General features: G+C 34.4%; 1 protein-coding gene across 1 annotated transcript in view; it reads left to right on the top strand.

Moving 5' to 3' along the window:
* KIF20B (kinesin family member 20B) overlaps positions 1-14,545 on the top strand; it is a 68,005-nt gene extending 53,460 nt beyond the window's left edge. Inside the window, exons 28-34 of the mRNA XM_031651922.1 lie at positions 1,906-2,082; positions 3,673-3,783; positions 5,770-5,967; positions 8,647-8,748; positions 9,099-9,249; positions 13,017-13,159; positions 14,302-14,545. Of these exons, the coding sequence (XP_031507782.1) occupies positions 1,906-2,082; positions 3,673-3,783; positions 5,770-5,967; positions 8,647-8,748; positions 9,099-9,249; positions 13,017-13,159; positions 14,302-14,379 (960 nt within the window). The 3' untranslated portion in view covers positions 14,380-14,545. The remainder of the gene's footprint in view (positions 1-1,905; positions 2,083-3,672; positions 3,784-5,769; positions 5,968-8,646; positions 8,749-9,098; positions 9,250-13,016; positions 13,160-14,301) is intronic.
* Positions 14,546-15,229: the final 684 nt, after the last annotated feature.

The following is a 15,229-nucleotide window of genomic DNA, read 5'->3' as shown; positions in this document are numbered from 1 at the left end:
CTGACTTCTTTTCATTCACTATTTTATATTTGTGAGAATCATCCATCCATGTTTCCATGCATGTATCTGGAGTTAGTCCACTTTCATTGCAGAATATTTAAGTGTATGAATAAACCACTGCTAATTCATTTTAATGTTGAAGATATTTGGATTGTTTTCTGGTTTTGGCTGTTATGAGTAAATTTTCCTATAAACATTTTTATGCATTTATTTTGGTGCACATTTGCATGTATCTCTGTTGTGTATATATATACATACAAGACAATTGCTGGATGATGGGGTATATGTATGTGAAATTCTAGTAGAATGCTGCACTGATTTTCAAAGCGGTTGTACCCATTTATACCTCAACTGCTGTTGCAGTAGCTGTATAGTCCCACCAAGGTATGGTATTGTCAGTCAGTTTTTAAAATGGTTTTAATTTGCTTTTCCCTCATTACCAATGAAGTTGAAGATTGTTTCATTTGGTTATTGGCTGTGTTTATACAAGTTCCCTTACCTGTTTCTCTGTTGGATTGTCTAGCTGCTGCTGCTTTGTAGGAATTCTTTATAGTTTTCTGGATAGAAGCCCTTTTTGTAATGTTTTGCAAGTACCTTCTTTCTATCTCTAGTTTGCTTTTTCTTTCTTACTGCCTTTTTGTGAGTAGGAGTTCTCATAAATTATTATTGTAGATATTGTAGATATTACAATTATTGTAGATAATTTTATAGTATTGTAGATAATTGTCCTAACATTTTTCTTTATGAAGCCCAAGGACTTGAAGATGGTGTGTTATCTTATTTCCTGAAAGCTTTGAAGTTTCATCTTTCATATTTAGATACTAGAATTGATTTTTATGTTGGTGTGAGATAGTGGTCAAAGCTCTTGATGTTTGTTTTAATGTGAATTACCACCAATTGACGTGGAAATATTTATTGAAAAGACTATTTCTTTCTCATTGCTCTGCCACTTTTGTCATAAATCAATTGCCCACGGGTTAATTTTTTATGTGATGTAAGATTAGGGTTGGGGTTCTTTTTTTTTTTTTTTCATTTGGCTATTCAGTTGTTCCAGCACCGTTTATTGGGAAGATTGTCTTTCCTTTCATTGAATTTTTTTGCCACTTTTTTAGGTCAGTTGACCATACATTTGTAGATTGTCTCTTCTGTCCCATTGATTTCTCTGTCTTTACACACTGACTTGATTAATGTGCCACCTTGAAATTATAGATAATTGCTCTCATTTTGTTCTTCATTTTCAAAATAATTTTGAGTATTCTAGATGATTTGCATTCCCATATAATTTTTAAGAGTCACCTTTTCCATTTCCACACACATTCACACATACCAGAATTTTGATTAAAAGTGCTTTTATGCTATAGATCTATTTGGAGGAGACATCTTAACAATATTGAGTATTTTGATCCTTGAACACAGACCAATCTCTCAATTTATTTAGGTGTTCTTTAATCTCTTTCACCAATATTTTATGGTTTTTCATATTTAGGTTTTACACATTTTCTATATCAGTATTTCATGATTTTTGAACCGATTATAAATGGTCTTGTTTTCTATTTTCATTTTTCTATTGTTTGTTGCTATTACTGTGATTTTACCCACTAATTTTCCAAATATTGGCAGAAATGTTGATACTAGTTTGAAAGCTATAGCTATAATTGTGTATTGAAAGAAGTTACCAGTAAACTGATTTTTGGAATGAGATGGAATATTGATAAAAATAACGTGGACATTTATAAAATGATATGTATTTTGTTTTATAATTAAATATTTTATCTAGACTACTTAATTTGTTATGTAATCTTGTTTGCAGCTATATTTATGGTGTTACAAGTAATAATTTCTAAACATTCTTAGATTCATACTATATCAAGGTTGATTTTAATATTTTCTTTATTTCTTGATTAGGAAATACTGACAGCCCAGCTGACAGAGAAAGATAGTGACCTTCAAAAGTGGCGAGAAGAACGAGATCAACTGGTTGCAGCTTTAGAAATACAGCTAAAAACCCTGATATCCAGTAATGTACAGAAAGATAATGAAATTGAACAACTAAAAAGGATCATATCAGAGACTTCTAAAAAAGTCAGTAGTCTTTTTTGCTATGCCTTTTTAATTGAACATAGTTAATTGACTAACTCTTAAAGGATAAAAAAGTATAAGTCTCAATAGACCAAAAAGGAATCAGAGTATTTAAAATGTGGAGATTTTTCATGATTTTGAGTTTTGAAATTTATCATTAAGATTGATTTGTCAATCAATGACTGAGATGTAGCATTTTCTACAGTATTTTGGTTGTATCTCTCAAGTAGAGTAATTAGAAAATCAACAATTTATGGTTTAGTCCCTAATCTACCTTTAAAATATGGATGTGTGATTCAACATGAACTCTTGGTGATTTGAATACTTGGACCCATCCTTAACTTTATTTTATAAAGGTACAAATTATTTTGAAAGTAAGCCTAATGGTAGAGAGACATGAGTCATTCAGCTGTTACTTTTATATTACCTTGGAACTGGAAATCCTGAAAGAGGAGAGAATTGCCTTTTAGAGATAGTAAATAGTAAATAGAATCTGGGTATATCTGAAGCTAGTCTTTCTGGAGTAAATAATCTTACTTAAAAATATGCTGCTCTAAAGCCTTCAGACAATAGGAAAAATATGTATGTGTGTGTCACATCAAAAGACTATGACTGTAAGAGAGATTACATGCTTTAAAAAGAGGTAGTATTGTGTTGTTTAATAATATAGACTAGAAAGTCAGAAAAACTAGGTATCAACTGCTGTCGCTGTGGTTTTGGGACCTTTGAGAAAAATTACTTATCATTTCTGATCTTTATCTAAAACAGATAATAGTGTTTTCCTAACAGAGTTGTGAAATTAATGAAGATTGTAAAACAAGTAGCACAGTTCTTACTCCAGTGGAAATCAATACATGCTACTTCCCCTTTTATGAATTCAGTAGAGTCTTTCTTATTTGGCAGTAATGGGGAGGTGACATAAGAGGTTTACTTGACTTTTGATTTTGATGGCTGTGATGAGGAGGTCTGTGTACAGTTTATTAAGTTTTAAAATATAATCTGATATTTCTTTATAAATTGCCTAAGTAGAGTTTAGAAATAGAACTTTATGACTGAGAAAATGGGATGAAGAATGTGCTGCAAGAAAAGGTTTAGCTTTCCTTATGGTCTTTTATACTCTAATGCTATAGTTGCATTCCTGAGAAGCCTCCAGTTTTTCAAAATTGTGTTATCAAAAGCAACTGTTGGGATACTGAGCAATTCTAACTCAGTACACACCTTGACCATGCCATTTAACATGTGTAGTTCTCTATTTCCTCATCTGGCAGGTAGGAATAATGCTTCTTGCCAGACCTACCTGCAGAGTTGCAATGAAAGTAAAGCAAGAAAATGTGTGCAGAACACTTGGAAGTTGCAAGCAATCTTTCAGATTTCTCCTTAGATCAGAGTCAATAAACTGGAAAGTGACCCAGCCTTTCCTGAGTCTCTGAGGATGAAAGAGAAATAGGAGGGCTAGATGGTCATTAAAGATGTCTTTACTTATTTCCACTGTTTAGTTTCACACAAATCTTGATTTTATATTCTTTATGTGAAGTGTTTTCAATATATTTTCAGGTTACAATGCCCTGTTGCTTTAATATTGCCTTACTTTAGGAAACACAAATCATGGATATCAAGCCCAGACGTATTAGTTCAGCAGATCCTGACAAACTTCAAACTGAACCTCAATTGACAAGTTTTGAAATTTCCAGAAATAAAGTAGAGGTGGGTATTTGGCAGCACAGTCCACTTATTGATTCTCTTTATCCACTATTGCTAAATAACACTTGCAAGTGTAATATAATCAGTTGCTGAAGATACCTTACTGCACAATTAGCTTTATGTGCTCTGGGCTATGTGAAAGAAACTAGAGGCTTTTGAGGAGAGGTGAAATTCTTTTGGGAGATCATATCCCCAAATGATGTTAATCTTATCTTAAAAGCACTAGATCTGTTAATATAAGCAAACATGATGGTCAGAAATAGGAAATCCTACAGAAGAGAAAATAGGGATAATTTGCTCTCATAAAAGGTTGCTTTAATAAACATTGTGTTAAATAGTATTTTTTGAAATTGTATCCATTTAATAGCTTTGTCACCAATCTTCAGTAACAACTCATGAGTTTCCTTAATTGTTTTGGACTTAGGGTTCTGTGAATAACTTTGGATAATATAGAGATTCTGCGGTTGGATATGAAACAGATAAAAATTCTATGTTACTTAAAATTTTTGAAGATAAAATTACTTTTTAAAACACATTTATTGGGAGCATTCAGAGTTGGGAACCTTTTTAAGCGCTGAGGATATAAACATCAATAAGACATGATTGTCATCCTCAAGGAGTGTAAGGTAGATACATAAGTGACTGACTTGTTTGATTTTACTTATGGGCTAAGTGTTATAGTAGAAATATAAAATGAGTACCATAAGTAACACTGAGGAAGATGAAATGAATTTTGCCTGAGTGGTTGTGGAAGTGGATTAAAGAAGGTGATGCCATATTGTACTCTTATGAATAGAAGCTTATTAAGCAGATAATGGGAAGAAAAAGTCTTAAAAAAAAAAAAAAAAGGGTTTCGCTATGTTTCTCTGGCAGCTGGACTTGAACTCCCGGGCTTAAGCAGTCCTCCTGCCTCAGCCTCCTGAGTAGCTGGGACTGCAGGCATGTGCCACCATGGCCAACTAAGAAGGACATTTTAATCTGGGAAAATAACATCAGCCATTCATTTTCTCTTGGTTTTTCCTTGACAGTTATTAGCAGTTTCAAATAATTAGCACTGACCTTGGGGACTAATACAAATCATAAATTTCACAGAAAAGTTTGAAGTTGATCCATAAACAAGGCTTAATTCTTGATTGCATGGACAAACACATATAAAGGAACATTTCTTTCTCCATAAATGTATGTATGTTGTCCTAATTTCCTGGTTCCAATTTTCTAATTCCAGCAGTTATTGTATATTCCACAGTTTGGGGAATCATACTGTTAGGCTATTTTGTATTATTCTTGCCTTCATGTAATCGATATACTTAACCAGGCTGAAAGTCCAAAATGATTAATTCACTTAACTGGTAGTTGATTCTGGGACTTCCCCTGGACTTAATTTGTGGCCTCTCCCTGTGGATTGGACCTCTCATGGCATGGTAGCTGGTCTCAGATGGGGCATTTTGAGGGAGAGTGTCCTGAAAGTGTTCTAAGAGGACAGGACGGAAGTTGTAATGCTTCTTATGATTGAGCCTTAGACGACCATAATGTTATTTCTACCACATCCTATTGGCTATAAGGCCCAAATTCAAGTAGAGGGGAATGAGAGACTCCATCTCTCAATAGGAAGAGTAGGAAAGTATTTGCAGCCTACTTTAATATAACCAGGCTGTTTGTCAAAAATCCCAGCCTCCTCCCTTGGAGGTTTCTGATTTACTGGGTTTGTGGTAGGGTCCAGGAGTCTTATAAACAAATTCTGTAAGTAATTCTTATGATCATATAAGTTTGGGAAATACCGATCTCTTAAGTTGCCCCTAATTTTAACATACCATGTGTGAGCCTGAAGAAGGTAGATGATAACTCAATCTTTCTGTCTTGCTGTGACCTAGCACACTTTTTGTCTTTCCTGATGCATTGTCTTGAATAGGCATTTGAGAGAACTAATTCTTTGTGGTTTATAAATATATACTCTACAAATAATATTTTTCCTTTTAAATTCTGTTGTAGGATGGATCTGTAGTCCTTGACTCTTGTGAAGTGTCAACAGAAAATGATCAAAGCACTCGATTTCCAAAACCTGAATTAGAGATTCAGTTTACACCTTTACAGCCAAACAAAATGGCAGTGAAACACCCTGGTTGTACCACACCAGTGACAGTTAAGATTCCTAAGGCTCGGAAGAGGAAGAGTAATGAAATGGAGGAGGTAAATACTTAACTGATGAGTGTATTTAACAAACAAATCTTATTATAAAGCTGTTACAGTGTAGAGTTAAACTCTGCTATATTGCCCTCCTGTTCATAGGCACTGCTGTTAGAGACCAAAATCACAATTTATGCTATATTTTATACCCTTCAAGGGTATCACTATGGGCCAGGCATGGTGACTCATGCCTGTAATCCCAGCACTTTGGGAGGCTGGGGCTGGCAGATCACTTGAGTTCACGAATTCAAGACCAGCCTGGTCAACATGGTGAAACCCCGTCTCTACTAAAAATACAAAAATTAGCCAGGAGTGGTGGTGCACACCTGTAATCTCAGCTACTCAGGAGGCTGAGGCAGGAGAACAACTTGAACCCAGGAAGTGGAGGTTGCAATGAGATGAGATGGCACCACTGCACTCCAGCCTGGGTGATAGAGCAAGACTCTGTCTCAGAAAAATAAAGAATATTACTGTGGTTTAATGGTCTTCAGATAAAAAGCTATGTATATTAAAAGATATAGCTTATCCCTTGCTTCAGTTGAACTATAATACATCAAATGATGGTGGATTTTACTGGAGAGCCATTTCAGTATACCAGTCCTGTTCATACTTAGTCACTTTCCCTGTAATGGAAAAGGGGGTTATGTAGAAATCAGAGAAACTGAAATGGCTAACTTGCTTGAGTATAATCTTTGTCATTTAACTAAAATCTTTAGTCTCTATGGTCATAGCAAGTTTTAAAAGAGAAATTCTTTTTTCATCAGCCAATGTTAAAATTTGGGCCTCTATGTAGTGGTAGGCTAAAAACTATTAACCTCTTAAGCTGCAGTTTCTTGATTGAAAGGTTGCCAAACCTACCATGTCCTAGTTGTGGAGATTTGGCAAGTCAGATAAGGTTTCTGATCCTGTTTTCTCCTTTTCGAAACACTGGATTAATGTGTTTAAAATGCTTAGCTTTTGCTCTGCAAGTGGCAGATACATAATAAATAGTAATATTTATTTTTAAAGTAACTTGTTTTAAGCTTAAAACTAATTACAAGCTCTCTAGCAAAATAATTTTTCTTCAACTTTCTTTTACTTCTTTAAAGAGTAGTATATTTTCAAGCTGGTGGAAGAGCAGAAATAGTATTAACCATACTCCTGAGGCTGTCTGTCCGGTAATAATTTTGCTGAGTGAATATTGTTTAGCGCAGTTTTTCTGCTACACATGTAACACCTTCAGAGATTGTTTTGTGGAGTCTTACTAGTTAACTTTTGTTTCATATTTATTTAATTTTTAAAAATACCATTAAAACACTGAGTTTCATCATCTAGTTGGCTTTTTCTTGATCCATTTTTTTTCAACGAAGAAGGAAACACTGAGTGTAGTTCTCAAGAATGTTAAAATATAAATATTTTATTAATTTTACTATTGGCATATAACCTTCATGTCTATTTCAGAAAAGATTTACAGATTGTTGTAGATACATCATGTAGAAACTTTAAATTTTTAAACTGATTTTACTACATCTTCACTGCTATAATAAACTAAGTATATGGGCTCCCATAAAAATCATTTATGCAATGCTATTTTCTTTTTTTCTTCCACATACTATTATTATTATTAAGTTCTGGGGTATGTGTGCAGAATGTACAGTTTTGTTACATAGGTATGCACATGCTATGGTGGTTTGCTGCACCCATCAACCTGTCACCTACACTAGGTGTTTCTCCTAATGCTATCCCTCTCCTAGCCCCCCATCCCCCGACAGGCTATATTCTAATCCGGTGAAGACTCTAAAGAGCTCCTTACTGAACTCTATGTGTGGAGGTAGCCTCATGGCCCCTTTTCACTTGCATCCCGTGACTTCCATCTGTCTTTTCCCTGTCATGGCATCTGCTTCTTATGACCCTTATAACTTCTGCTTTGTAACTCGAATTCTGAAGTTCAGTCATGATCTTTTCTCTGCTTCTCTTCTTGCCCCCTTTTTCCGCTTTTGTCTTTGGTTCAACCAGGATTTGCAGCAGTTCAAGTCAGTGAGTATATCTGTAAAGGCTTTGTCCTATGTGAGGTTATTTGGGAAAAAGAAGAGTAAGATGCCATACCCATGTTATAGAGAAGAAAGATAATATTTTAAAAGTTTTCACATTTTACATGTGGTTATATGAAGTTTTGTTTTTATTTTATTTTTGATATTGTCAAATGTCAATGAGAGAACTTAGACATAGATGCTTACATTATTTGGGAGTTAGGCAATAGGTAGGTATATTGCTATGCTGTATTTTAAAGCTCAGTTTCAAATAAAAGATATTATTCCTTCCATGTTTTTCATTTAGCTTATGTAATTTCATTACTTGTGATATGTGTGAAAAATTTACACCTTCAATCAGGGTTTCTCAACTCCAGCACAGTTGACATTTTGGGCTGTATACCTCTTTGTTTTAAGGGCTATCCCATGCATTATAGGGATGTTTAACAGCATTCCTGGCCTCTACCCACTCGTGGCCAATAATATCCCCTTCTCCCTGGCAAGACAACCAAAAATAACCTCAGAGATTGCCATTGTCCTCTGAGTTCAAAATTGCCCTCGGTTAAGAGTCACTGTTTTAAGTGATAATATAGCTTTTTACATATTTTCTTTTTTGAGTCTAGAGAAAGAAAATATTGTCAAATTAACCAGTGCTAAAATTCATTATTTTTAGGACTTGGTGAAATGTGAAAATAAGAAGAATGCTACACCCAGAACTAATTTGAAATTTCCTGTTCCAGATGATAGAAATTCTTCTGTCAAAAAGGAACAAAAGGTGTGTCTTTTAATTTGTCCAAAATTATAGCAATTATCCAGAAATCCAATTGTGTTCCATTATAACTCATTTATCTTCTCTTTCCTATACGTCTAATTCAGTTGAGATGTAACCTTTAGCATTTGGCCAGTAGCAGCTACTTTATGTGTTTACTTCTGACTTTAACACTCTGCCTGAAAAACTCTTTTTGCCATTGTCTGACCCTTTTATCCCTGTCCTTATACACTAAATCTCAAGTTTCCTACCTGAGAATTCATAACCTGTCTCTGGCCTCTTTAATTCAGCTATGGCCATAACTATTTCCTTCTAACACTTCTCATCAACAATAACAAAAAATGTTTGTTTATTAGGTTCCCACACATCCATCATCTAAGAAAACGTATTCTTTACGGAGTCAGGCATCCATAATTGGTGTAAATCTGGCCACTAAGAAAAAAGAAGGAACACTACAGAAATTTGGAGACTTCTTACAACATTCTCCCTCAATTCTTCAATCAAAAGGTTTGCAGAAAATTAATGTAATGACCTTTTTTTGTTAGATGTGGGGTACATTTTAATACCTAATTGATATATAAACTCAACAACTGTTCAGTGAATATTATACTTCAAATAGGCATTGTCCTGTACTAGGTACTGTGGGAAGAAACATGTAAAAGGATGATAGATCTAGGTGTTCACTATGTAGTAGAGGAGAAAGGCAATATTTAAGTAACTGATCCAGAGCTGGCTACTTAATATAGTAATAGGGGTACAAGCAAAGGTATGATAGTATTGGAGGGAAAAGAGCTACTCTGATTGGGGGGCTTTGGGAAGATTTTTATGGGACAGATAGGATTTACCCTGTGTATTGAAATGTGGGCAGGATTACACTCTCTAGGGTGTCCAAGGGTGAGAATACAGTCATGGGTTCTTAGTTTCTGTTTTTGATTGGGCCAGGAAATCCCCTTCCTCATCTCTGTTTTCTGCTTATCACTAGAGACAGAAACTAAAAACCATGGCTTCAGGCTGCTAAAAGCCTAAAACAAAACAAAACAGAACAAAAACAACAACAAAATAAGGGGGGTTGGACAAGTTTGCCAGTATTAGTATTATAGTATATATCCTTCTAGTGTTTTTTTCTATGCATATGTAAACACTATCTATCTATGTATAATATGTCAAAACACGTATTTTCATAAATACCTATTGAGTTTAGCTGCAAAACAGTATGATTAGTGCTTTTTTTCTTGATAATATAATGTGGACATATTGATACCTGTGTGTATATTAAGATATATACACGTGTGTGTGTGCACATATGTAGAAGGAATGGTTTTAACACAGGTGGAGTATCAGAAAAATGTAGGAAATGTTCATGCAATTACAGGCAGCAGTATGCATCTGGCATGTAGAATGTGGAAGGACTATCTTAGGGGTGAGATGGAGGAGTGGGTTTTTGTGAGGTTACCCGAGTGACAGCAATAGGATGAATTAGAGACCAGAGTGAGGAGTATAGGGAGGTAAAGGAACTAGAAGCAGGGGGCAGTTAAATTGAATCAAATAGGTTGTGTGAGAATACTTTTTGTGAAAACTTACCATAGACGTTTCCAAACTTTGTTGGTTCACAGTGCCCTTAATGTCTCAGTAATTAATTTCCATTTTGCCTCTGCACCCAAAGAACCACTAGCAGTCTCATGCATTAGAACTTAAGACCAAACAACCACTGAAAATTCAGCTTCTGAAAATCCAGATTGCAAAGATGATGTCATAATCAAAAGAAATGTAATTCAGTATCATTTTGAAACTGAACAACCTTGGGCTATTGAGCATCATTGTTTCCCCTGAAGATTGAAAATATCCTGAGGTGCTTCTGTAGGTTTGCTGCAGCATGCCTTAGTACACAGTTTGGGAACTTCTGACCTATCAGACCCATTTGTATATTTATATACATTAAAAAAATACATACATTTAAAAAATGTGTTTGTGTAAACAGATAAAATATCTGGAGGGACAAACAGCAAACTGTTAAATGTCTAAATTTGGAGAGGAGGGGCATCTTTTCTTTAGAGTCCTTTAGGCTTATTGATTACTACTTTTATATTAAAAAGCAATGTATTTTCAAGGAGAGGTAGGTAGCTATAATAAGTACGTAATCAGGTAAGGGTAACGATTCTCTTACTTCATTGACTTGGTTCCTTAACAGCTTCCCTACCAATGCACTTGACATACATTTTTTTTTTTCCGTTTTTCTTTTTGTTTTCACTTATTTCTAGAAATATAAGATATCCATATTTTGGACTGTAACTGTAATACATATTTGTTGTTTTGGGCCACTTGGAAATATAGAGAGAAAAGAAAAAATGGAGATTAGTTCTTAAAATTCTGCTGCTCCTTGTAACCACTGTTAATCCATCGCTTAGTATCACTGGTCTCCCAGCTTGCCCCTCTTGTCATCTCCCATCCATTCATACATGACAGAATGTTCCCTTCAGAGTGCAGATTGAATTTTGTTACTCCTCTGAGCCTTTAATGATTTCTCGTTCTTCTGAATGACCCGATTTCTGACTCTCTCCAGTCTATCTCTTATTATTCTACGGTTTGATAACTAGCCAGTTTCAATCCTGCTAGCTTCTGACAGTTCCTAGAATTTGCCAGTTTCTTTCTTACCTTCATATCATTGATTTCTTTCTCTTTTTCCTGTGCTTTCTTTTATCTGGAACACACCCTGGCTTTTCTCATAGCTGCCCTCTTACACTTGAGCCCTCATAGCTGATGCAACTTTATTAGGGAGACACCTTCCTTCATCAGCCTTTCACTACACCTTATCCCCAGCATCGCTTAATCTTTATTGTTCATTCCTATTTTTTGTCTTAGCACTTTTTAAACTATAATTCTTTGCTTTCTTATTATCTTTTACACTAGAATATAATCTGCACAAGGACAAAATGTCTTGTCTAGTTCATACTGTCAGCTCTTAGTACAGTGGCTAGCACATAGTGGTGATGAGTTTGGCTCTAGGCCAACATATATATGAGTTTTAAACATTTCTTTTTTTTTTAGGCTGTACCATAGGCAATTACAAAGACTTACCTGACAAGCCTCCCTTTCCACACCAGACTTGATGCATAGATAGTGCGTTATAATCTCTTAAGGGAGTTATAGTCAAGGATCCAGCCCCCGCCGAAGCTAGTCATGCTCTTACTCATATTTGCATATTTACCCTGAGTGCCTCCATTCAGAGCCTCTTTATTGAGGCCTTTGGTAGAGGCCTTCTTATGGAGGGGAACGGGAGGGGGAACCTTGAAGACACTTTCCTCTACTGTAACTCGGTACTTTTTCACGTATAGCTCCCTCCAACCTCCAGCCCTGAAGTCTATAAAACTGCAGGAGCCTTTTGTTTGGGGCTGCCTGGGTGGTAAAATGATCACCACTTCTACGCTGATCTGTATTATTCTGTGGGGGACTATAGAAGAGGGTGGGTAGGAGCTGGTGCTTTCTCAGGTTTAGCCTCTTGCATATACTGTTGAAATAAGTGGTTAAAAAGCTGGGTTGTTACTTTCATTTTGGTTTGTTGTCTTAATTGGCTCCTCCGATACCTGGACTCAGCTCTCTCAAGCCCAACTCAGCCCTTAACAAGTAGTCTCTCAGTTTAGTCTATTTCCTTAAATGTTTTTTCCATTTAAAAAAATATATATTTGATACCACATGTGTGTGAATTTCTATCCAGGAATTTTCCCAAATGGAAATATATTTTCTATTAAAATAAAAAAAAGCAATGTACATAGTAAGGAATTTTAAAATTCCTATTCTACTTCCTAAAAGCAATCAGCTGTTAACACTTTGGTTTCTGTCCGCTTGCGTGTGGACTCCAAGTAAAGGGTTTACAAAGTATTTTCACGCAGTACTCATTGTGCATAACTTTATGCATGAGCATTGAAGTAGATCATCTACCACCTTATTTTTAATACTGCATGATCCAGTATGTGTGTATCCTGCTTTTTTGCTTAACATAGCATAAACATTTTCCAAGTCATTAAAGATGCCTGAGATTTTTTACTACATCGAACATTAATCAAATACTTTATTTGCTTTTTTTTTGCTGTTGATCATTATTTCATGTTTTTTTGACATTTACTTTTTTTCTTTGTGATTTGTCTATTCATGCCCTTTCACCATATATGTATTGCAGTGTTTTTAATTTGTGTATGTTCATTCTTTATTAAGGATTTCAAACCACCTTTGCAGTTAGAAAATTATTTCAGGAACTAATTAACATTTTTATTTTATAGCAAAGAAGATAATTGAAACAATGAGCTCTTCAAAGCTCTCAAATGTAGAAGCAAGTAAAGAAAATGTGTCTCAAGCAAAACGAGTCAAACGGAAATTATACACAACTGAAATTTCATCTCCTATTGATATATCAGGCCAAGTGGTAAGCTAGTATTTCCATTTTCATCAATGTAAAACTGTTCATGTTCTTTTTAATTTTTTACAGTGGTTTGAATTTCAGTTCTTTAGATCTCTGAAAACGTGCTTTAAAAGTCATGCTTTTAGTCTCACATGTGTTAAGTTTATACTAATTAAATATAAATACTGTATTAATGTATACAAGTGTCATGTATTTGCATTTGAAAATGCATCAGAGGAATTTATTTCCAATAATAGAATTGTCACCATTTAACTTATTTGCCTCCAAAATCTTTTTTTTTTCTTTTTCTTTTTTAAATCACAAGAGTTGTGCAAATCTGGGCCCAAGTGTTCCTGGTAAAAATATAAAATTGACATTCAGCCATTTCCTCCCACCTTTCCCCTAAGCCTTTGAGGATCTATTAGGAAGAGACTGTAGCTATCACCCTGACTCTATGACTCATTCTTCTGATTCAGAACAGTATGTCCTGCCACAGGGAAAGCTCAAATTTTCTGTCATGCTTGCATTTGCTTAGTGGATGCAAGTGAAGGTAAAAAAGCAATTAAAAGAAATTAAAAAAAATTAAAAGGAAGTGGCCAGGAAAAATCAGGAGAAACCTTTTTTGCAACAACAGCTTTCAGATATGAGATTTTTTGAATGCAAGATGTAAAGAGTTAGGGTAAATTAGTGCATGGTATTGTAAGTATCATTCTGTCAGTCATTTTTGAGCATCTGTTTGATTAGTACATAATTTCTTCCCTTGGCTGAAAATTGTTTTCTTAGTTACTATGTAATGTGCTTTCTACTTTCTAAGTTATACATTTGTTGCCATGAAAGATCATTTCTTAAAAATTATTTGAGGCACTTGTCTCCAAATATTTTTGTAATTATTTTAAGCTATATCTGCCTTGAATTCAATAGAGTCTAGGTTATTTTACTTCTAGAATTTGATAGTGTTGAATCTTTTACAAAGTCTATTTTTTAAAGAAATTTTTATAGAAATGGTATAAGTACCATCTTCTTATAAAAGTTTAAGTAAAAAAGTTCTCCAGTGTATCATTCATTTCTGTTATTAAGCACATGGACATGTCTTATTCATTATAAATGAGCTTTGATTTTTATTTTCACTTACAAGCTTTGAAAAACTATGGAATTTTTAATTTCAGATTTTAATGGACCAGAAAATGAAGGAGAGTGATCACCAGATTATCAAACGACGACTTCGAACAAAAACAGCCAAATAAATCACTTATGGAAATGTTTAATATAAATTTTATAGTCATAATCATTGGAACTTGCATCCTGACTTTGTGAAGATAATTGTATATATTATGCATTAAATCACTCTGCATATAGATTTGCTGTTTTATACATAGTATAATTTTAATTCAATAAATAAGTCAAAATTTGTGTATTTTTATAAGCCTTTTTTGTAATAGCTTCTTTCAAACTGTATTTCCCTGTTATCTCAGGCATTGGATCAGTGAAGAGCCTAGGAAAGAGGCTGTTATTCTCATGTATTTTGCTATACAGGATGTAATAGGTCAGATATTTGGTTTACTTATATTTAACAATGTCTTATGAATTGTTTTTTACTTTATCTGTTACACAACTGGTTTTACATATCTGTTTAGATTATAGCTAGGATTTGGAGAGTGTGTACAGATCACAAAACATGTATATACATTATTTAGAAAAGATCTCAAGTCTTTAATTAGAATGTCTCACTTCTTTTATAAAAATTTTGTGGGTACATAGTACATGTATATATTTACGGGGTTCATGAGATGCTTTGACACAGGCATGCAATGTGAAATACGTACATCATGGAGAATGAGGTATCCATCCCCTCAAGCATTTTTCCTTTGAATTACAAATAATCCAGTTACATTCTTTAAATCATTTAAAAATATACGAGTAAGTTATTATTGATTATAGTCACCCTATTGTGCTATCAAATAGTAGATCATACTCATTCTTTTTATTTCATTTGTTTTTGTACCCATTAACCATCCCCACCTTCCCCTGCAACCCTCAGTACCCTTACCAGACACTGGTAACCATTCTTCTACTCTGTATGTCCATAAGGTCAAT

This window comes from Papio anubis, chromosome 11 (assembly GCF_008728515.1).
Source record: "Papio anubis isolate 15944 chromosome 11, Panubis1.0, whole genome shotgun sequence".
NCBI lineage: Eukaryota > Metazoa > Chordata > Mammalia > Primates > Cercopithecidae > Papio > Papio anubis.
This window is presented reverse-complemented; position numbering and strand designations above follow the sequence as displayed.